Source organism: Rhinolophus sinicus, linkage group LG01 (genome assembly GCF_036562045.2).
Source record: "Rhinolophus sinicus isolate RSC01 linkage group LG01, ASM3656204v1, whole genome shotgun sequence".
Lineage (NCBI taxonomy): Eukaryota > Metazoa > Chordata > Mammalia > Chiroptera > Rhinolophidae > Rhinolophus > Rhinolophus sinicus.
The window spans coordinates 32850374-32875383 of record NC_133751.1 but is presented as its reverse complement, the minus strand read 5'-3'; the positions used below and the strand labels follow the sequence as shown (position 1 = coordinate 32875383).

The following is a 25010-nucleotide window of genomic DNA, read 5'->3' as shown; positions in this document are numbered from 1 at the left end:
TTATTATTATTCAAATATGCTGCTTTAATTTATTGACTCTGAATTAGTTCTTTTGAGAATATATATTCTAAATTTGTTTCTATTTACTTCTCTCTCTCTCTCTTTTAAGGATATGAATGAACCATCAAGTTTTGTACATGGAACAACTACTAATCAATGCAGAAATAAAGAGCTAAATTATCCACCTTACTTCCCAGGTACAATATTATTGCTTGCCTGTGATGTTATCATATTATTATCATTATTTATTTATTAATTAGGTTTGTATACCGTATGATGTACGGAACAAGGTTTACATTCCCAGTTCTCACTACCCAACTACATACTGTACCACATTTCGATCCATTACCAAAATTATTTAATTGATTTAGGAAGAAAAATTAAGAAACATGTTTTATCTATATGAATACATTTCTAAATTTGTTTGAAAATATTACTTTGATTTTCTTAAGAATATACCCAGATCTGAAAATATTCAGTATTCTTTATGACAAAAATATAAAGCTTTTATGAATTTATTTTGTAAATGTTTTTTTACTAGGATAAAAAAATATGAAAGAATACAAATTATTTTGGTTATCCCTGACCTGAGAGCGAAATGTCCAGTAATTCAGTGTTTATCTTCATACTGTCATATAGGCAGTAAACTTGTAAACTGTTAACATAAAATGATGGCAAATCTTTGAAAAATGCACTTTAAATTGTGAAAAAATGAATCAAAAGGTAGTGTTGGTACAGCATTTGCCTGGCTATTAACCTCAGTGCTTTAGGTTACCTAATTATTTTTTTTAAATTTATTTAAACAGTATTTCTCATCTAAGTGAATAAAAACTCCCGTTGTTGATTTTTGGGAGTACACTTATTTTTGTGTTTTTTATTAATTCATGTCAATTAGTAACATTTTTGTTACCTAACCTAATATAGTAAAAATTTTTACATATTTTTCAGTCACAATTGTAACTATGATCAATGACAATTATAGACTGTTTTTCATTTGTAATTAGCAAAGACAAAGTATACAAATGGTTAAAAAGTTAATAATGTTTTAAAACAAAAGTTAATGTTTTTGCCAAAAGACTATAGTTACATTTTATACATTTTAATGTAGAGAACTTTATAATATGTTAATATTTTCATTGGTTCTCCCTAGAACTCACAAAAAAATCTGAGGGATTACATTCCCGAACTATGTGTATGGAAACCGAGCAGATTCTAAGTGATGGATCACCAGTTTTGCATTACAACGTTCACAATCTATATGGATGGTCACAAATGAAACCTACTTATGAGTAAGCAATATTCATAATTATCCTTTCTGACTCTCTCTTATCTTTTAGGTATTAGATTTAATGTTACCTACTTTGAGTGTCCTCTGCCGATCTTGGTAGCACTTTCCTTTCCAAGGTTCTCTATAGCTTACTTTGTCCTTCATGATACGTAGAATAATTGTGTTCTCATTCTCTCTCTCTCAATCTCTCTCTCTCTCTCTCTCTCTCTCTCTCTCTCTCTCATCTGCATCACTGCTTTGAATTTCCATCCCATTTCCTAAAGAATCCTGAACCATTTTATATTATTCTCCACCTCGTACTCAGCTCATAGTAGCACAGTCCCTAACAAATAGTAGGTGCTCAGTGAATAGTCTTGAATGAATAAATGAGTAAAAATATATAATTTCATGTAATTAATTAAGACATTGAAGCTTGGCTAAATCAATTATTTAAGCCCATTATTAGCAAATTAGAGTATATGTGCATGATCTTGAGCTTCTCAAATTTTAATGTCCTAATTAAACAAACTTATTTAAGGCCAAATGATAATGGAACACAGGCCATTTTTTGAGTAAAAAATCTTTTTAATCACTGTCCAATAAAACTTTCTGCTATTATAGAAATGTTCTATAATTTTGGGTTGTCTAACATCGTAGCTACTAACCAAGAATACAACGACCAAAATGTGGAGGCAGCCTGGGTGTTTGTCAATGGAAGAATGGATAAAGAGGAGACAATACATATATACAATGGAATATTGCTTGGTCATGGAAGAGAATGAGTCATTGCCATTTGTGGTGGGATGGTTAGACCTGGAGGGTATGGTGCTGAGTAGAGTATGCCATACAGAGAAAGACAGATGTGGTATGATTTTGCTTGTATGTGGAATCTAAAGAACAAAATTCACAAACAAACAAAGCAGAAACAAACTCATAGATACAGAGAATATTTAATAGTTTCCAGATGGGATGGGGGGGGTTAGGGGTGGGTGAAAAGAAGACAGGATTAAGAATTACAAATTGGTTGTTGAACAGTAGTCATGGGGATGTAGGATATAGCATAAGACATATAATCAATGATATTTTAATAATTATGTATAGTGTCAGATGGGTATTAGATTTATCAGAGTGGTATTTGGGAAGGGTTTGGGGGACAGGATGAAAAAGGTACACATTAAGAAGTACACATTGGTAGTTATAAAATAGTCATGGGAATATAAAGCATAGAGAATATAGTCAATTTAATGGTAATAACTATGTATAGTGCCCAGTGGGTACTAAACTAGTCAAGGGAACACTTCTTAAATTATATAAATGTCTAACCACTATGTTGTACACTTGATATTTATATGGAATAATATTGAATGCCAACTGTAACTGAAAAATTTAAAATGGAGGGAAAAGTGAAGGGGAAAAAGAGGTTCAAATTTCCAGGTATAAGACAAATAAGTCCGGGGGATATAATGTACAGCATAGAGAATATAGTCAATACTATTGTGATAGCATGGTATGGTGTCAGATGGTTGCTAGATTTATCACGGGGATCACTTCTTTAGGTATATATATGTTGAATAATTATGGTGTATACCTCAAAATAATACAATTACTATGTTAGCTATATTTTAATAACAAATTTAAAACAAAACAAACAAAAATGTCCAATAAGAATACTTCTGTAACACAACATTAAAATTCTATAATCTAAATTTTCCAAAGTCATCTGGCAACAAAGGACAAACTGTCTTATGGTTGAAAGTGTTTATTAAAATCCAACTAAGTTCCTTTTGACTAAACTATTTGTAAATTTGGAATGTGTCAGAAATATTTAGAAAATCTGTAATTTTAAATTATATTTTAGTGATGACAAGTGATATCTCAAATAAGAAATATTCTTTGAAGGGTTACAGAGGATATTTTTCTAAGGCAAGAAGTTAGATTTCTCTTTGAGAAAATCATTTTGGAAATGCTTCATGCAGAATTATTCTCAATCAAAAATCTAACAAGGCACATGTCAATTATTAATTTAAAGCTTCAGTAAAAAATTTGCAAAAGTAAGACATATAAAGAAAACAATCATTTAAAAATATGTATTTCTTGCATATGAACACAAAGAAAACAATCATTTAAAAATATGTATTTCTTGCATATAAACACAAAAAGAATTTGTGACAACTCTATCTTTGTAAATAATTTTTATAATAGTTAAATAAATTTAATTTTTTTTGCAAATTAACTAAATTTAGAATATATTTTCATGTATATTTTAAAATTCATAGTTAATTTTTTTAAATTATCTGTATATATGCATTCATTGCTTGTTAAATGCCAGCAGATATATGTGATGCATATCAAATATATTAATGTTCCTAAATCGACTGGATCTTTTATTTATAGAAAATAAAGAAATGAATATGATTATCTTCTATGATCTTTTTAAAGAGAGACATACATAAAAGTAGGAAATTTTAAGATAGTAAATACAATATTATTCCTGTTATCAACATTTCAGTATATCATCTTATGTCTGTTTAAAACATTTTTAGTTTCCTGTAGTTTTGATTTGAGCTATTCATTAATTCAAAAATTTCTCCAAAGAGTGAGGAAAGGAGAAAAAAAAAAAAAAAAAAAAAGACCTGATTTGTAAAATCCATTCCCTTCATCTGCCTTTGAATAGATTCCGTTTTTGAAATAGAACATTTACTTTTATTTTTAAGACCAGGAAAGCCTTGCTTTCTTTAAAATTGCCTCTATAACAGGAAGTATAATAGCAAAGATTCTCTTGAGAGTAATGCTAAGATTAAATGTTGACAAGTTATAATTGAGAAGGGTTGGAGCAATCAATAGAGTCTAGACCTTTATTCAGGAGAACACATTTAAGTAGAATAAAATGAGTACATTGAAAAAACTCACAAAATGATTAGTAAGTTGATTTGATAATACCATTATTTATTAACTTGTATTCATTGAACAAATAAATGTAAGTCACTTAGGTATGTTAATCTGGTAAATGCTGGATGAAAAGAATGATATCCTTCATGCCTGTGAGGATGTTATAGTATACCGTGTTTCCCCGAAAATAAGCCCTAGCATGATTTTTCCGGATGACATCCCCTGAACATAAGCCCTAATGCGTCTTTTGGAGCAAAAATTAATTTGGAGCAAAAATTAACCTGGTCTCATTTTCAGAGAAACACGGTAATGAGAGAATATTCAGATAAAGATCTGTTGTAATAAGAGACAACATAGATACCATAAATTAAATCATTTTTAAATGAAATGTTCATAACCAGACATATCTGAAGAAAATACCTCATGTAAAGACTCATGGATCCTTCTTCATTTATATTAGTGCATTGCAGAAGGCAACTGGCAAAAGAGGAATTGTTATTTCTCGTTCCACATATCCTACTGGCGGTCAGTGGGGGGGACATTGGCTTGGAGACAACTACGCAAGATGGGACAATTTGGAAAAATCGATCATCGGTATGTGAAAGTCACCATTTTTCATTATTCTTTTGAGTTTTCTATTAGGTATTCACTTTTGCTGGTGTTTGTTTATATACTTCAGAAGTCTGTCTCAGAAATATGCTTTCGGCATCGTATTTTTTGACTAGTAGAACAATGACAAGGCAGTGGGTCAGAAAGCAGAATCTGGGATTGCTGTGTAGAAACTGATATCCAGCTGTTTTATTTTAAGAAAATAATTTCATCCCTGTTTATCTTAGTTTCCTGGTAGGAAAGGACAGGAGCTGGAAAAGATAACATCTAGAGCTAAGAATAAAAATGGGTAGAAATTCTAGATTCTAGGGAATAAAGATCACTCATTGATGCCAAATAACGAAGCACTTCAAACTAAATTTTTTAAGTTTTCTGGCAATGGTTGGATAGATAGTGAATGAGACGTAATTTTAAAGAGGAAATGGATACTTTTCTGTTGCATATCCAGTCTTAAAAATGCTTTACTGTTTATATTAGGATTCGAGGAAAACAATCAATTTTTAGAAATAATCCTTTAAATGAAGAGCTGGGATATCATATGCATTCTATTTTAATGAAGTGATCATTCCTCAGTGGATTTTACTTATTAAGGATAATTCCATTTGTTTCAAATGATAAGATCTATCACTAAACAATTACGTAGACAGTCTTTTATTATAAAACATGAAACCTAGGAAACCACTACCACTTTCTTCTTGTACTATAAGGTGTTCATAACGATTTTGTTCTCTAAATATGTCATCTTGCAAGTTTCAAGAAAGCATATAGTGTCTTATTTTTATAAATGTCCTTAACACTACAAAGTAAAAAAGTATGACTATTATAAGAATAAATGATAGAAATGTATGTTAATAATCTGAAAAAATGTTTCATTGAATTAAAGGTTGATATTAGAAATAGAACATCTTCATAAATAAAAAGTATTAAAACATATGAAATAGCTTTCTAAGATTTCTTTCCATATTTTATTTTTTAGGTATGATGGAATTTAGTCTCTTTGGAATATCATATGTAAGTAGCTCTATTCCTTGTGTCTTCACAACTTGTAAATATTAAGAAACAAACAAAATTAATTAAATATAACAATGTATTTTAGACTGGAGCAGATATCTGTGGTTTCTTCAACAACTCAGAATATCAGCTCTGTGCCCGCTGGATGCAACTTGGAGCATTTTATCCATATTCAAGAAATCACAACGTTGCACATACTAGGGTATGTAATTGCTGCATTTTCTCTCCTTCCTTTCACCCCACTAACCATAGAAGTTTTAGAATAGAATTCACCCTCCCTGACTGATATCCAGATAAATGCTTTGAACCTCTGTACGTTTACTGAGGACCCCTAAGCCCATCATTTTGGGAATTTGGGCTTAGGGGTCCTTATTTATACTTTTGGGTTCAAGACTAAGTTGGAATACTTACTGCTGTTCTATATAATTTTGGAGCAGTAGGGGGAAAAACATTGCCTCTGGAACTTCTTCCAAACTGGAACGAAATAAGATAATCAGCTTCAAACTACATAAATGGAAATGAAAGTTATTTGACATACTAGTATCAATACAAGAAGTAGGGAGATTTAAAAGACAAATGTTAAAACAATGAGTTGAGAAATTGAGGGAGGAAAAGGAAAAAGGGAATCATGAGAAGTTATTTCTTTGTAGTAACATAGCTATATACTTTATTAAATTGTCTGGAGGAACTTTTGAGTGAAAGGGGAGATAATAGTAAAAATTACAGAAGAATGTGAACAATTGGACCTGATATTTCATTAAGCTTTAAATTTTATGATACTGACTTTCAGTGAAGTACAGAGAAATTATCAAAAGCACCTCATGGAAGGCTTGTAGACAGAGCTAGTCTTTAAAGGGTGAATTCTAGCCCTGATAACTGAATGGTAGAGCTCACAACGTGTTTAAAATCTTTATGTCACTCTTGGGAAATTTTAGACAGTAAAGAAGGGAAGATTTATTTTAGAAATTGCAAATGAAAATCTATATAAGGTAGGAAGGCAGCATGGTACCATATTTTGCAAGAATTTGAAAGTTGGGTAACAGAGACGTAACTTGACGGAATAAGAATATTTTAAGAGGAAAATTTGTTGTCAGTATTACAATTTAGAAAGCTATAATGTTGGAAGAGGGGGACATGTATCAATAGAAGCCTGGATAGGGATTCATTCAATAAGTATTCTTTGAGAATCTACTAGTTAATATTTACAAAACCTCTGTCCTACTGCTGCATATAATATAGGAAGGATAAAGATAATATGTAAGTATGTGTATATTTATATTTATACTTATGTATATATTATATTTAATATATATTTATATAAAATGTCAGGTACAAATATATGCATATGAAGGAAAAATAGAGTAAGCTTGTGATAGAGGTTTATGGAGTTTCTGTTTTAGAAGGAGTCCTCAGGAAAGTCCTATTGGATAAAATGACGTTAGCATTAGAGCAGATACTTGAGTGGGAGAGAGAAACCAAAATAAATGTTTGGGGAAAGAGAATTCCACTTGGTGGGGGGAACAAGTGAAAGACCCAAGATGGGAATGTGCCTGGAGTTTTTGAGAAAATGAAACGGAGGAGGGAAAGACTAAGGAAGTATTTCTAAATAAAAATCTAAAGAACAGAAGCCTCAATTCAAGTTTAATTATGAGGTAATGTAATTGAATTTAGGAACATATGGTTTAGAGTTAAGTATATGCTATGTATCAACATTTTAAAACCTTAATGATATCAGTGAAGTCAATAATGACAGAGATGATCTTTGTCTTTTTCTTCTTATTTGACTTTGAAACTAGTAACAATAAGATCAGATATAGCTTAATAGTGCTTGGAACATTTAATTTTTAAGATTATGCCTAACCTAACACTACATGTACCAGTAATAACACTCAGTCACCACTTAAGCACTCTTACTCCTGAAATCTAGAAAAGTTGGAATCTTTGGGTCCTATTCCTGTTGATATCAAGAAAAAACATTTCCCTGGAGTTACGTGGCAGCCTTGTTTGTTCCCCTGGAACAAATTAAAACATAAAATACTAATCACTTTAACTGTGTATTATTTTTAACCACTTAGTGCAACAACATTTTCTAACAGGATTTTAATCTCTCCAGTACTGATTTTAGTCTTTTTATCTGGAGTGTATATTCTAGAACAGACTGGGGCATGTTCTTTTCTCTTGCCCAATGTTAATTAGGTCTTCTTCTATACTATTAATTCTTTATTACCATAATTTATTCATGTTTCATGAGAACACACAATGTAATGTACAGGGTTACCATGATGGGCTCTGCATGTCTCTGTTTATTTCAATCCACTTTTGTATAACATTTTATTTCTCTCCTAGACTTTTTGCCCCTACACTGAGTGTCATCACAGTTGACAATGTATTTGTCACCTAGTCAAATGTGAACTGCTTTTTGCATATAATCACTTAAACTAAATTAAGCAATGGGCTTAGCTTACATTTTCCTTTTTATTAATGTGTTAATATTATGCTCTGTCTCTCCCTCTCTCCATTCTATTAAATAGAAAGATTATTGCATATGATTTTTCTGAAGATAGTTTATAGCACATGACAGTGAATTAATATTATTTCTTACTTTTTATTCTCCAAATACATAACTGAAAATTATGATTTAAACAAAGACAAAGTTTATGTCTGTTTCAACTTGCTTTGTTTCAGAGACAAGATCCTGTTTCCTGGAATCAAACTTTTTCTGAAATGTCAAGGAACGTTCTTAATATTAGATATACTTTACTGCCCTACTTCTATACACAGATGCATGAAATTCATGCTCATGGTGGCACTGTTATTCGACCACTTTTGCATGAGTAAGTACATTATTTTCCTACCACAGATAGCTTATGTTTAATTTATATAATAATGTCTATTATATAATATACACTATTTTATTTTATTTGTTTATATTTACAATATACACTATTTTAAATTGGAAATTTTCATTGTTATTTTAATATACAAGGTATGACCAAGAAATATGGTGAATGTTTAAATTTAAAAAAAATATTTTATAGCAAAAGACACATTGTCATTAATCACTTTGAATACTCCTCCTCACTTTGAACAGATATATCCCTTTGTTCTTATCACTCTCTGAAGCAGTTCTGGAAGTCCTCTTTCATGAGTGTCTTTACTTCAGCCTCCATCAGGACAATGCTCCATGTCACATATTGCTTCTGGCAATTTCTGTCAAATACAAAAATTGTGTGTGTCCTCATCCACCTTATTCACCGGATCTGGCACCATGCAACTTTTGGCTCTTCCCCAAAGTCTAAATGACCATGAAAGGTAAACGTTTTTAATCAATGTAGGACATCAAGGCAGCCACAACAGCACAACTAAGGACATATACGAAAGAGGACTTCCAGAACTGCTTCAGAAAGTGGCAAGAACGATGGGATAAGTGTGTTCGAAGCGAGGGGAAGTATTTTGAGGGGGATTAATGTCAATGTATCTTTATTGTAATTTTTTTTTTATTTAAACATTCACCATATTTTTCAATCACATCTCATACAGTTTGGGCTAACAAACATTTTCATAAATAAATATTCTAATAAACATACTAACATATGTCATTAAAAATGAAACACAGTAATCAGTTATTAAAAAAGTAATTATTCTCCTTAGGAATTACTACTGTATACCAGGTGTTATTCTAGATGGTTTACATAGAGTATTTTTGAAAAGTTTTCAACATAATAATATTATCTCCATGTTATGATTAAATTAACTGAAGTTTACAGCAGTTAAGCAAATCTACCATATATAAATTCCTAACTGAAGACCTTCTCACCTCTTCCTGGATGTGTGCTAATGGGGTACTCTAAAAGTTCTAACATTCTCCTTAGAAAACTGTTTTGGATTTACTTCTTAAAGCTCAAGCTGACATATGGCCAAATCTTAAAATTCTGTTGTATGGAAAATAGTTGCAAAAATTGTATCCTGTTTTATGTTTAAGACAAGTACAAGCTGATTCTTATTGTGGATGTTAAAAGAAAACAAAGCACAATTCAAACAAAAATACAACACCACCAAAAAAACCACACTTTGAAATAATCATAGTATACCTACCTTTTTGTGTACTCTATATTACCAGAGTAATTAAATAAAGTGATTTGTTGTATTGCACTATTTGTAAACCGGTAAGAAGTACACAGCATATATTTACTCAAATGAAATAGTAGTATCCAAGGTAAAATTATCAATGTAATAAGTTGATTAGTATTCCTTCTGTTCTAATAATAGGATAAAAGATTCAGCTTTCTAAAAAAAGAGATTTAAAAACAAAACTTATTCGTAGGTTGAAATTATCCTCTCTAGTTGCTTTATTAAACCATAATCCTGTCTTTCTTTCTGGTAACATTTTATTAATCTCTTACCTCTTTCAGTTCCAGACTCTCCACCTTTGTCATCTCCCTGTAAAATTCCTAGAACTGTTAGATTGTAGCTCTGGACTGAGAGCTCAACCAGAAACCTTATTATTAACTATGCAGACTCTTGTTCTATTGAGAACGCCTGGGGGAAATTCATGGAAGAGTAGTCCCAGCAGTATGTCTTGGCATTAATCTCAGTTTATAGTAAAACAAACCAACACAAAAACAAAAGAACACATACAGATATTCCATTTTAATTAGAGAAAAAATGCAGACATTTAATAGTGTCTAGTCTCAAACCATAAAAAACAATTTTATTTTTTCCTGCCATTTATATCTCAAACTCAGAAATTTATTAACATATGGAAGAACATTTAAGGATGTGTAAGTCCACTATTCATGAGCTCTAATTTAAGTAGGACAAGGAAACTCTTTTTTTTTTTGGTAGAATTTTTATTTATTTATTATTGAGGTAACATTAGCAAACTTTTTTTAAAGTTACTGAATCAATGTGCTTACAGCATGCTTGTCTCACATTTCTCTTCCAGGGTGTTTATAATTTTTATTTTCTACTTTGTTGGTATTCTACTAAGCACAGTTAATATTTGTACCTCCATGAGTTCTCTTCAAAAATGATTTCTCATTCATTTGGTCTTACACGTTTATCACAATTGTCTCATTTTGTTAGGGAGTTTACTCATAGAGCATTGTAGTGCACAGTGAATTCCAAGTCATAGAATTGTTTTTGATTTTTTTACTGATTGATTTTCACTTCAAGCCACAAAAGTCCATATTCCAAAATATGGTTTAAATGCATATTTTACGGTATTCACAAGAGATAAAGTGCTTTTTTTAAAAATTATTTGTAAATATTTTGTCAAGGTTCTATAATGAGAAGCCAACCTGGAATATATTCAAACAGTTCTTGTGGGGCCCGGCATTTTTGGTTACTCCTGTATTGGAACCTGTAAGTTCTACCACATATTTTTGTTCACAAAATAATTTTTCCCTAACTTATGCTTTTAATGACTATGTCTTTAAATTCCAGGATACTAACATTGTAGAAGGCTACGTTCCTAATACTCGGTGGTTTGATTACCATACGGTAAGTAATTAAGGAATTCTGGGGAATTAACTAAACAGAAATGGGTAACAATTTGATCCTAACTTTTTCATTAATAACATATTTGGTTTACTTCTCACTTAAAATGAGTAAGATATTTTTGCTAATTATAACTGAACAAATCAACACATAGTGAGAGAGAATTAATTTATTCTGCCATGGTTTGTTATGTAGTCATTGATTTACTTCACCAAGTAAACATGGAAAGTACACATTGTAAAGCAAAAGGTCATTGCTCTTTATTGGATATACAAAGTAATCATTAAAGGTAATGCAGTCCTTCAAATAATAATGTATGTGGCAAGTCAGGAATAGCTTTCATGACCTTTCCAAAACCCACACATTTTCTGGAATGTAAGCACCACAAAAACAAGTAGTGGTACATTACTTTCAAAGCTATCAATAAACTAAGGACTAAGTATATGCTTTAAACAACATGATTTTCTGAACAAACGTTTGTGTCTGTTTTAAAATTGAAAGTGTGTCATTTAATTTTATAAATATGTCCCATCAAGTATCAATATTTCTGATGATTATACTTCTTGCTGCTTTTGTTCCTCCTTCCAACCGTCTCATTTCCAGGGCCAAGATATTGGTGTGAGAGGAACGTTTAATAAATTTGAAGCTCCTTTAAATAAAATAAACCTGCATGTCCGTGGTGGTTACATCCTACCATGTCAAGAGCCTGCTCAAAACACATTTCACAGGTAAGTGAAGTGTTTCCAGAACTCAGATTAAGTTTTAAGATATATCACCTACAGTTGTCAAGTACTAGGAAGAATCTGTGATTCTACCCTACTACCAAGCTTACAAGCTAGCCTGCCAGTTTCATGGATGCTGTATCAAAAGCAATGACCTTTCTTACACATGGCATATCCATAAATGTGACTTCTATGTTTGCTTCAGTTTTCCCTGTCCCTCAAGTCCCATGAGGGTGACATGGAGTTTCCAAGGCAGATTCTACACATCCAGGAGGTTTGTGTCAACAGCTAAGGAACGCCAAGCTCAGGGAAACTCAGTTTTTTATAATGGGTTATAAGCAAACCTGTCCATTCTTTGCTTTGAAGGGAGACATTATCTTTATTATACTAGACAATTTTTTTAATTAATTAAAGAAACACTGCCCTGTCTTCCAATACTGTTTAATTTAAAAACATGCTTTGAAGGATAGTTCAGAAGAAAAACTGTCAGTGCTTCTGTATGTAAGATATGCAGAAACTTGAGAGACTCATGGAAATTTATCTTCAAACATGATATTTCTTCTTATAGTAAGAAAGTTTAACAGACTAATATACCAACTAAAACTTAATGACCTCTGTTTAAATATGCAAAGGTATTGACAAATGAATGTCTTATATTTTGAGTGATTGCCTTACCTAAGTCCTTATTGTTTTCTCTGCCTCTGACATATGGAGAGAAGTATTATTTACTTTATGAAAACATAGTTTTTAAATGAACATTTTAAAACTTTACTCACATATTGCTTAGAGGATTTCTCTTCCATCTTTGCTGTCCCCCCTTTTCTGCCTGTCTCTGTCAGTCCTGTGAAATATCCCCTGCCTCACTTTAGTTTATGAAAATATAGATATCCATTGGTATCATTACTCCTTCACTCTGCTAAATCCACTGCTACCCACCGAAGAACCAAACATGTTCCTTATATAAAGATGACTGATAACTCAAATTTTCTATCCATTACCATTCATAACTGATTATCTGTTTAAGACCCTCTCTTCTTTGCCCCAGAATACTCTACCTGATATTCTCTTCTATCTCTCATTCAGCAATATCTACGATCTATCAGGGATACTGGTTCCACTATGTCTCCTGTGACTGATGTAAGAGTGAATCTCTTATACCAGCCACAGAGCCTCCATTTCCACTCCCTAAATTCCTGGGTTAGGCATTCAGATTCTAGAGGACTTAATCTCTCTTCCTCTTCTGTTCTTATGCTGTATCCACTCTCTTGGTGATATTTAGGCTGACAACCCTAGTTAGCGTCAATAGTCTCTTTCTTTTTTCTGGAACTCTCCAGATCCATGTCTGTCAATATTCTACCCTGGTATCAATTAAAGATGAGGAAAATTGGAGGGGACCATTCGTAGGTTGTTCCTTGAAGAATCCTTCTGTTATGAGAGAGGAGTGTGTGTGTGTGTGTGTGTTAGAATGCAACTTGTGAAATTGTTTTTAATCTTAGGTTTTAAATATGTTGGAAAATTGTAGATTAAACCAGATTTTCAATGTTGCTAATAAGGTATACTTATCTTTTACCCTAGTAAACTGAACTGAAATGCATACATATATATGCATATATATATATACATGCTAAAATATGCGAACATCTTTACATGGAAAATACAAGTTGCTATGAAGATATAAACTACATATTCTGGATATTGTAGGAGACTTCCAAAGCAGCACATACTGCCTTCACCATTTGGGATTAGAAAAGGCAAATACCTAAGCATAATTTGTCTAAGAAATCCTTCCTTAGCAATATGAAGCTGTCAAACCACCTCACTTGTACAGTGAGCATGAAAGCAGATATTTAGTTCCCAGACAAGCCTATATAGTCACAGGCTTGAGAGATATCACCCATTCCAAGGATAGGAATTACAGCTTGCTGATTACTCTCCACATTCTTACTAACAATTGCCAATGATAATTCTGTGGCTTATATATGGAAATGTGAGGAAGGCTTAGACATGAGAGATAAAAAACACTGTTAAAATAGTTTCATTTTTAATGGTCAAGGATTAACAGAAGTAATAAATATATGAATAAACTTCATATGGTTTTAATTATTATAAATGAGGCCACTTCTGATTTATTATAGTAGGTGAACCCTTGAGATCAAAGGACATGCATGATATTTTTATTAAATATAGCAAGAATTTTCTGGGTTATATCATTCCATTAAATCATGAGAAAAAGGAAAGGGCTTTATTTTTTTGTCTAAAACAGTTTGCCATCTCCTTAATTGATATTCTTACTTGTGTCCCCTCATATACTTACATAGATGTCATATCCTAACAAGACATATGCTGCTCTGTAAACATCAATAAAATTATATTCCTCCCTTATAGTCGAAAAAATTACATGAAGCTCATTGTTGCTGCAGATGACAAACAGATGGCACAAGGATCTCTGTTCTGGGATGATGGAGAGACTATAGGTGAGTGTTCCATTTAGTAGATAAATGTAATTGATAATATACATATTATAACATTACTTTTATGTTACCTATTATTGTACTTTGGAAGCTAAATAAAAATTTAATAATATTATTTAAAGCTAAAATAGTTTAATAAATAGTTGAAACAACTTTAAAAATAGCATTACAAATATTTAAAGACTTTCTTCTTATTCTAAATATTGTTAATCTCTAGGGTAAATGTCTGGATAACTGGGAGAGTTGGGTAGGCTAGGATTGTATATCTATAATTTTTGTACTCCCCGAAGCTAGCCCAACATTGTTCATATAATGGACATTCAATATGTGTGTGGTCAACTAGGCTGAAAACCTATGTTCCATGCATGCATAGTGACCCATAAGGATGCCTCCAAAGCACATGATAGTCCAGAAACAAAACTCGAGTTTGTTTGACTACTGAATGTGTATCGCTTTTGCATCATTGTGTGGTTTGCTTTTTGTTTTTAATATACAGCATTTTTTATTTAAAAAAATTCAGGATTTAAACTTAATTCTATATTTACTCCATGGTTGTTCCTGAAGACCAGACTGAACAGCTAAACTTTTAGCAGCATGTTCTGTGCTGACCCTTGTTATCAGAATCACCTAAGGTAGTTTGTAAAGACGGCAGACTCTAAGGCCCATCCAAATTCCATTAATTTGGGAAGAGGTCCAGGACTCTGTCTTTGAGTAAAATGTCCCAAAGTGATTATTATGCTGTTAAGTAAATACTGGTCGAGGATTAGGTTTGCAGTACCAGCTCTGCTAGGTGAGAGCTTTGAACATTCTCTTGATACAAACCTTAGTCATAAAACTAACATCTGTGTGGAATTGAAGTTCTCATGGGGCAGTTCAGTGCAATTTAAATAAATTATGCACATATGAGAAAATTTTCATTAATAGCCAAGGCATGTATCTTTCATGTTTTCAAGTAAATCATAGTTCAATGGTCTGCAACCATAAAAACGTAAGAATCTATTAGTAAATAAAGTATATCAGGAAGTTGACATAAAAATCATATAGTAGTAATAAGCAAGACTCTTGAACAAACAAAAAAACTCTTCCTAGTAATCTGTGATTTAGAAGTAGAAAAATCAATTCATTATAATGCTATGCTTTTAGAGCCCTCACCTTCATTATTAACACATTAGCTAAGGTACTACTGAGTTTGCAGCCTTTCTTTTCTACCTGGGCCCAGCAGGATGCACTTCAAATTTTCTATAGTTTCCCAGGACTGTAAAGTTGAGGTATGCACAATTTGCGTCCTTGGCTTGGGGTCCTTGAATCTTACTATGTAATAAATTGAGTAAATTCATTCTAACAGCAAGGAAGACAAAGCTTATTTTAGAATTATTTCCTCCAGCTCTTCCTAATAAACTATATGGATGAAGGGACTTGGTATGGCCTTTACCCATTGAAGTTTCATGCTACATTTTTTTTTTCTTTTTATTACTGGCAAAAAACAGCATAATTCAGATATTTCTCTATGTCTTCATCCAACAAACCAAATGGTTCTAGACAATTATACCTACTTTTTTGGTTATATTTTATAATCTCACTACATTTGTTATAAATCAATGTAAATATTTCAAAAAATCCCCTTTAATTTCTTCAGTAAACAGCAACAATATACAAGAAACGCTTAGTTTTTAGATTTTTTATATTAGAATCTCCAAAAAAATTTTTGGTCACAGCAAGACTTGCTAATCTAGTTTCTGGGCACCCATCTAAATGATTCCTTTCTTTAACTACACTCAAATTTTATGGAATATTATTATTTGCTGACATAGTCTTTTTTATTAAGAAAATCAAAGATAAACCAAAATAAACTTATTTTGAAACTTGTGTACATTAAGTAAATTTTTAACTATTATAGCTAATAAATTTGTATAGCTTAGTAAAACATCAATTTGTCCTTCTTATATGATGAAATAGACATATGTGTACCCTTTACTAAAATCATATATTGTATCTTTCCCTTATTGATGAAAAACAACAAAACTGCTCATAATCTCCTAATAGCTGCCATTTTTGTTTCCTTTAACTCATTATGCTATACTTTTAAAATGGCCCTTAAGAACTGAGCTTATAATTCTGTATTTAAAATTTAAGACTATATTTTGTGTGCATATTAAATAAAGCATGCACAGCTGTCCTTGGTTTGCAGCATAGTCTCTCCCAGGTACCTCCAAGTCCAGCACAGGTAGCTATCAACCACAGATCACTTTGTAGCTCTTTCCAGGTTGGCCCAGGTAGTGGCTGACCTAGGCCTTCACTAGAGCCCACCAAGAGGCCTCAGGACCAACATACTCCATGGCACCACCAACACCAGAGCACCACCCAATTAACTTCATAAATGACACACCCAAAGGCTGGACTCAGCCAGCACCAGAGCACCACTAAAGTAAATCCTGCTCCATGGAGACAGACCCTGCACAACAGCTCCTCCACTACAGTCATGGCTGGTCCTTACAGCCAGTCAGCCTGAGGATCAATCCCACTCACTGACGTTCCAACAGCAGTCAAGGTCAACTACAACAGGAGGGCACAGACAACACACACAAGTGACAACCCTGGAACCCCGGCTCAGATGACCAGGTAGTCTGCACCACTGGGCCCCAGGCCACGTACTACATAAGACTACCCTGCCAAAACATGGAGACGTATTATTTCTAATGCATAGAAACAAGTACAGGGAGGCAGCCAGGATAAGGTAACAAAAAGACATGTCTCAGATGAAAAACAAAACAAAACAAAAAAACAGGACAGAATTCTAGAAAAAGAACTGAAAAAAGGAAAAAGAAATGGAGGAATGCATTCTACCAGGTACAGAGTTCAAAATACTGGTTATAAGGAAGCTCAATGAACTTAGGGGAAGAATAGATGAACTCAGTGAGAACTTACACAAAGAGATAGAAACCATAAAAAAAGAACATATTACATGGAATCAACAGATTAGATGACGCAGAGAATCAATCAATGATTTGGAACACAAGGTAGTGGAAAACACTCAATCTGGACAGAAAAAAGAGGCAAACAAATTAGAATTGTTAAGGGACCTCTAGGATAACATTAAGAGTAACAATATTTGCATCATATGGGAACCAGAAGGAGAAGAGAAAGACCAAGGAGTTGAAAACCTTTTTGACTGAAGAAATAACTGAAAACTTTTCTAACCTGGAGAAGGAAATAGATATGTAGGTCCATGTAGCGCAGAGTCCCCAACAAGATGAACCCAAGGAGCCCACACCAAGATACATGGTCATTAAACTGCCAAAGATTAAAGGCAGAGAGAGAATCTTAAAAGTAGCAAGAGAAAAGAATTTTGTTATGTACAAGGGAGCTCCCATAAGACTGTCAGCTGATTTCTCAACAGAAACTTTGCAGCTAGAAGGGATCGGCATGAAATAAAGTGATGAAAAGCAAGGATTTACACCAAGATTACACTACCCAGCAAAGCTTTCATTTAGCATCGAAGGACAGATAGTGAGCTTTGCTGACAAAAAGAAGCTAAAGTTCATCACCACCAAACCAGTATTACGAGGAATCTTAGAAGGACTTATTTAAGATGGAAAAAAAAATAGGTAAAAAAATATGAATAGTAAAATGGCAATAACGGTATACCTGTCAATAATTACTTTAAATCTAAAGGGATTAATGCTCCAATCAAAAGACATAGGACGGCTGAATGGAGAAGAAAGCAAGACCCTTAACATATACTGCCTACAAGAGACTCACTTCAGATCGAAAGGCACACACAGATTGAAAGGGATGGAAAAAGACATTTGATGAAAATGCAAATGCAAATAAAACAGAAATAAAGCTGGGTTAGCAATACTTTATTAGACAAAATAGACGTTAAAACAAAGACTAACAAGAGACAAAGACATTTCATATACAATAGCCAAGGAAGCAACCTAAGTGTCCATCAGTAAATAATTGGATAAAGAGGGGGTGGTACACACACACACACACACACACACAATGGAATATTAATGGGTCATTAAAAGTTTACTATTTACAACAGTATGGATGGACCTAGAAGGTATTACACTAAGTGAAATAAGTCAGTAAGAGAAAGACAGATACTGTATGATTTCACTTACATGTGGAATCTAAAAAACAAAATAAATTAACAGTCAAAACAAACAAACTCATAGATAAAGAGAAAAAACTGATGGTAGCCAAATGGGGCAAGGGGTTAGGGAAATGGGTGAAAAAGGTAAAGGGATTAAGGAGTATACACGGGCAGTTACAAAATAGTCATGGGGATATAAAGTAGTATAGCATAGGGAATATAGTCGAAATATTGTAAAAACTATGTAGGACGCCACTTGGGTACTATACTAATTGGGGACTCACTTCCTAAGTTATATAAATATCTTACCACTGTGCTGTATACCTTAAACTAATATAATGTTGAATATCGACTGTAATTGAAAGAAAAAGTTTTAAAAAACCCATAATGCATTAGTATAAAAAGAAAGAACGTTTTAGACAGAATATCATTTAATTTTGGTATAAGCAAAATTAATCTCCAATTAAGCAATTTTTCAGAGGATTACTGAATAAAATGGTGGCATGTATGAGTCAAAAAGGGAATTAAAATGCGTTGTTTTTTTTTAATGTTTCCTAACACTTGTTTCAATCATGCATTTGACTCTACTTTTGCCTTTCTGTCATATGCTCATTTGATTTTACATAGAAACACAATGTTAGAAGTCAAGGAAAACTGGACTTGATTCCAGACCTTGATAATACAGATGTTCCCTGACTTAATAATGGTTCCATTTAGGATTTTTTTCGACTGAGCAATGGTGCGAAAGCGATACACATTCAGTGGAAACCACACTTTGAATTTTGATGCTTTCCTGGGTTAGTGATAGGCTGCACGATTCCCTCCTGATGCTGGGCAGTGGCAGCGAGCCACAGTATCACGATGGTGAACAGCCAATACTCTGTGTTGCCAGTATTTTTGCATACTGTGTTGCCAGTATTTTTGCAATATTGCGTTTTGTGTTTTCTGTATTCAATAAATTCCAATATTTAACACTTTATTGTAAAATAAGCTTTGTGTTGGATGATTTTGCCCAATTATAGGCTAATGTAAGTATTCTGAGCATATTTAAGGTAGGCTAGGCTAAGCTGTGATATTTATTGTTTAGGTGCATTAAATGCATTTTCGACTTACTATGTTTTCAACTTCTGATGGGTCTGTTAGGACACAACCTCATCATAAGTCAAAGAACATCTGTAATTAGTTGTTTCAGTTTTGGCCACTTATTTAATCTCTCGAGACTCACTGTCCTTTCCTCTTCTATACAGTCGGAGTAATAATAATACATATTTCAGAGTAGTGTGATAAAGTACTTAAAATTTGACAAATAATAAGCACTTAATACATTATATCTGTGAGATTATTTTGTAAACTAATTTTAAATACAGTAAGATTATATTTTATATAAAGGTATGGATATAAACACTATGCTTTATCAGTTTTAATACAGTTGACCTGTCATAATCTCTAAATTGCATATTTTTCTCAAATGACATTGAAATATGTTGCCGACATATTCATTTTCCTTTATAAGCATTATTTCATTGTCTACTGTGTCCTTCTAGAGCACTCTCTGGTGATTCATTTTTTGTATTTCAGTGCTCCTGGGACTGTGTTTGAACAAGTTAAATAAACTTAGAGAAAAATTAGATATGCATTGTTTGTTTTGGTACTCTTTTTAATGGGAAAGAGCAGTAAAGTATACTAATATTTACTATTGTTCTTCTTTGGAAATATAAATATGTCACTTATTTTTTTTTTCTACAGACACCTATGAGAAAGACCTATATTTCTTGGTACAATTTAATTTAAACAAGGTGTGTATTCATATCAGATCATTCATATGCAATTGTGTTAAAGAATAATTGAAGTTTATGCCATGTTTTATGTTTATTTTATATTTACATATTTTATATTTAGTATTTAACATAACTCATGAATAAACAATTTGATGCACTATGAAATATTTTGCTTATCCTATATATATATATATGTATATATATAATTTTTTAAAAGATTTAATTACTTTTTCAAATGAAGGATTTAAAGTATTTATTTGTCTTTGTAGACCACTTTGACAAGCACTGTATTGAAATATACTTCTCTAAACACAAATGAAATGAGGCTTGGACTCATCCATATATGGGGAATAGCAACGACTTCTGTTAATAAGGTTAATCTCGTATATGATGGAACAGAAGAATCACTTAAATTTATTCTAGAACCAAACAAGAAGGTAAGTGACATAAGAAAATATTTTTTAATGGAGCTATTCAAACTGTCTACTTAGATACATTTTATTTCTCATCACTAAAGTAAAATAGTCAACTATAACCTTTCTTGTTTATTTTCATTAAACTTTCATATCTATTTCCATATTATCATCTTTGGTAACCTCTCATACAAAGCAAGCTAATGGCACCCATTTTAAAATTGTCTTGACATAATTAAAGCAAGATTAAATTTACCTTCAACCTCTAAATCATTGTCATTTCTATATGGTAAAGTGCCTCAAATTTTTTTTTTTTTAAATAAAGTGTCTGCATTTCAACTTTTAATATATCTTACATAAAATATATTTGAAAATCCTTGCAACATTAATAGGTTTGTCTATTAGCACTCATGAATAATTTGATATACAGGTGTATGAGGATATAATTCACAGATTAAACAAGGAATCAGAATTCTTATGTTAAAGTCCCATTGCTGCCAGTAATTAGCTTTTTTCTTTGAACTAATAATTTCAGGCATTCTTTTTCTTTCCAAGTAAATAATAATATGCAAGTAAACAATTTCTTAAATTCCTTCCAATCCTAAATTCTGTGACTCTATGTACTTTAAAGGTAGATTTCAAAAACGTGTTCTAGAAACCAGCTGTTATAATTGTTTGGTCCAAGTTTAAGGCTACATCTGCACTGCTAAACCTGTATGAGTGTTTGTGCACATACTTTTTTTGTGTTTAAAATGGAATGAAAACAACTAGCTATTAATCAAACAATCACTGAAAATGAATTTAACTTACACGGTAGCTATTTGTTAGCCTGACTTCATCTAAAAATGTAGCAATTATGTCTTGGACACAGTCTTAGGTCCTTATAGATTTTATGGGATGTGATGGTTGAACGTCACCTGAGGGGCCATTTTATCCAATTTAAACTTAATATCTGTCCTATCGTTACCACTGTTTTGTAGTCAAGTGGGATTTCCCCTTTAATGTGGAACAGTCTTAACTATTACTTTGACATTAAAATACTTTTATTTCTTTAAATGATACCAAGGTTGGGATATTAGAGTTTTGTATATTTAATGTCCTTCCTTGCTAAAATAAATGTTGATAACCTAGAGCCACACCCTCATTTTTCTTCTCTTTAAAATTTTACTGGTTTTTAAAATTCCAGTAAGGGAATCACTGAGTTAGTCCAGTGATCTCATGGCAGACCAGAAACAGTCCTTGAAAAGAAAAATTAATTCCCCAGGAATAGTCAATGGTTAAAAATCACAATTAGAAATCAGTTTTGTTGAACTACCTGTATTCATCAGATCGAAAAAGCATGTTTGCCTTATATATTTTCTTATTCTTTATTTGCTACTACAGTGGTAAAAACTAAAGCTCGTAATTTTTACTATAAATAAACTGAATACAGTCAGTTGAACAGTGTTAAATATTTTAACATATCAAGTATTATTGCAAATTCAGTTTGATCAAATACTTGGTATAAAAACACACCATTTATAAATAAAAGTTCATTCCACTGCTTTCAAACACATTCACAAAGACTTTTAAGTATTAAGATGAAATTTTTTACAACGCTTCATTACCTCAGTGAGTCCAAAATAACATATTTACTAACAGTGGAGTGGCTCTTTCTAAGTGTATTTAAATAAAATACATTTTTATGAGAAGTTACTGTTTTCAAAGTTTATAGATATATGGGAATAGGAGAAAGTGGTCAGTTTCTCTACCTGATTGTCCTTCTCCATGGGTGTTGGAATTATATGCAAGGATGATTTAATTGCTCTGTCAGTACAAGTTTTAAAACATTTTCCTAGCAGCAGTTGTACTTAGTTGCCTTTTGTCCTGGTATTAAAAGCTTTGTGATGAACTTACTACTTTTCACTTTGATATAAAAACCAAACAAACAAACAAACAAAAAAACAAACTAGGTTAGATTTTGGTGTAAGATGAATCAGTTTCAAACCAAACTAATGGATATTAAGAAAATCATTGAAGTTTAACCTTTCAAACTCTTCTATAAAATGTGGGAAATAAGTAATAAGATGCTGTGTTTTAGTGAAGAGTACATTTTATAAAGCTCCTCAGAGAGTGTCTGGTACTCAGTAAGCAGTGAACAAATGTTGATTTTCTTTATCTTGCATATTTGATGATTGAATCCAAACTTTCAGAGCTAAGGCACAGAGAGTATTGGAGAAAAAGAAGCAATGGTAAGGTCTAATGAGATCATCATATAAAACTATTACAGGTGATTGACTGCAGCTGCTCAGTTGGTCACCTCCAAAAATATTCCCTATATGGTCTGATTGAAATTCTGTCCAGTGAGAGAAAGTAACACATCCAAAGTTGGTATCATTGATAACAAATTCAGCATCCCAAAATCTTTTGACATTGACATAAAAAGAAACATATTTCTAATCTAAATTTGTATGTGCATGACTGGGTAATATTTCAACGTGGGAAGTATAGAGATTTATACAGTGCAATAATAAATAACTCCATATGTAGGACTCATGGAGAAAGTAAAGTAAAAATCAATGTAATATGTTAATAGTCTTAGTTGTTCACTGTCTTTTGAGAACCATTCCACTTCTCTAGGATTTATTTTCATCATCTGTATAATTGGTTAGTTGGGTGAGATTATTGCTGAAATAGTTGTGAACTCTGCAAGAAAAACAGAGTATATCTTGTATACTTAGAGAACTTTTATTTATGGAAATAGTCTTTGTTGAAAAATGTTTCTGATTAAACAACTAATTGTGATTTTACTTATTTTTAGATTTTAAATATTGATCTGACAGTGAAAAATATTACTCTAGATAAACCAATAGAGATCAACTGGTCATGAAGATTACCATCAATTCCTGTTGCCAAAAGGAAATTAACATCCGGATACAAGTTTCACCATACTTATAATGTTTTCTCTACATTGGTTTCATAATTGTATAAAATATGATTTTCATGACATCTCTCTAAAGTTATTGCATAGTGTACATCAAAATAAATGCTAATTTTATTATATTATTGTGGTCTGTATTCATTTTCTTAAACATATGTAGTAGGATTAAGTAGTTCTAATTAACCTTGTTAAGTATCAGATAAAACTGTAAATTAGTTACTAAATATATGTGAAACTAAGATATAATTAAAACAACTGATTTTTTTAATTAAGTGAAATTTTTGTGTAATTGTATACAATATTTTCTTCAGTTTAGTAGATTGAAGTTATTAACCAACAGTTATCATCAGATTTAATTATTTCTTAGTATGCATATTTAATTAGGAAGCAGAAAATAAGATGTATATAAGCATACAACATAAATTTTCTCTTTATTTTCTAAAATGAAATTGTGTTATTTTGGGTTACTGTAACATTATGCTATAATTACCACAGACTGAGTGGCTTAAACAACACACATTTATTTTTCACAATTCTGGAGGCTGGGAAGTTCAAGATCAAGGTGCTGACAACATCTAGTGAGGGCCCTCATCCTGGTTTACAGATGGCCATCTTCTTATTGTGTCCTCATATGGTGGAGTGCAGAGAGAAAGGGCATGAGCTTTCTGGTGTCTCTCTTATAAGGGCACTAATGCCGTTCATAAGGGCTCCACCTCCATGACCTAATTACCTCCCAAAGATGTCATTTCCAATCCAAATGCTATTACATTGGGATTAGAATTTTAACATGAATTTGGGAAGTATGCAAACATTCAGTCCACAGCAGAAATCCAATTTTCCTTTCTAGCTTTGCATTATATATAGGAAAAAATAATATTATTCTCTATTCTGTCTTAGTTAGTTGAATAATCATCTTCATTCATTCATTCAGATTGGAGGACTCTTGAAATCATGGTCTAAAATTGCATTCATTGGTAATTTTTTTAATACTTAGGTTGTTTTGAATTTACTTAATCAACTAATATCTGTAATTTGATATAATTATTTTCTAGCTAAGTAAATATTGTTACAATGGAATATTTAAGATAATTCATAACTCAGAATATAAAAACCAGGGGAAATAATAATGATAATAATGACATAGTGATGATAATAATTAAATTGACTTTTTAAGAAATAGTATAGCAATTGAGGGCAACTGACAAACAGACCAAGTTATAAAACCAGGTGCTAGAAAAGAATCCATAGTCACTACAGGTGGGATTTTTAAATGACTGCAGCCATGTCTGGAGGGCAATCATGCAGTATTCAGTGAAAATAATTTTTTATATT

The 25010-nt window shown here is 32.0% G+C and overlaps 1 protein-coding gene across 1 annotated transcript in view; it reads left to right on the top strand.

The window, feature by feature from the left end:
- The window catches only part of SI (sucrase-isomaltase), an 86157-nt gene extending 62309 nt beyond the window's left edge, over positions 1-23848 (top strand). Inside the window, exons 36-48 of the mRNA XM_019718139.2 lie at positions 110-197; positions 1151-1289; positions 4617-4750; positions 5742-5776; positions 5862-5978; positions 8462-8610; positions 11056-11140; positions 11222-11278; positions 11879-12003; positions 14383-14471; positions 20314-20363; positions 20615-20782; positions 23559-23848. Of these exons, the coding sequence (XP_019573698.2) occupies positions 110-197; positions 1151-1289; positions 4617-4750; positions 5742-5776; positions 5862-5978; positions 8462-8610; positions 11056-11140; positions 11222-11278; positions 11879-12003; positions 14383-14471; positions 20314-20363; positions 20615-20782; positions 23559-23627 (1305 nt within the window). The 3' untranslated portion in view covers positions 23628-23848. The remainder of the gene's footprint in view (positions 1-109; positions 198-1150; positions 1290-4616; positions 4751-5741; positions 5777-5861; positions 5979-8461; positions 8611-11055; positions 11141-11221; positions 11279-11878; positions 12004-14382; positions 14472-20313; positions 20364-20614; positions 20783-23558) is intronic.
- Positions 23849-25010: the final 1162 nt, after the last annotated feature.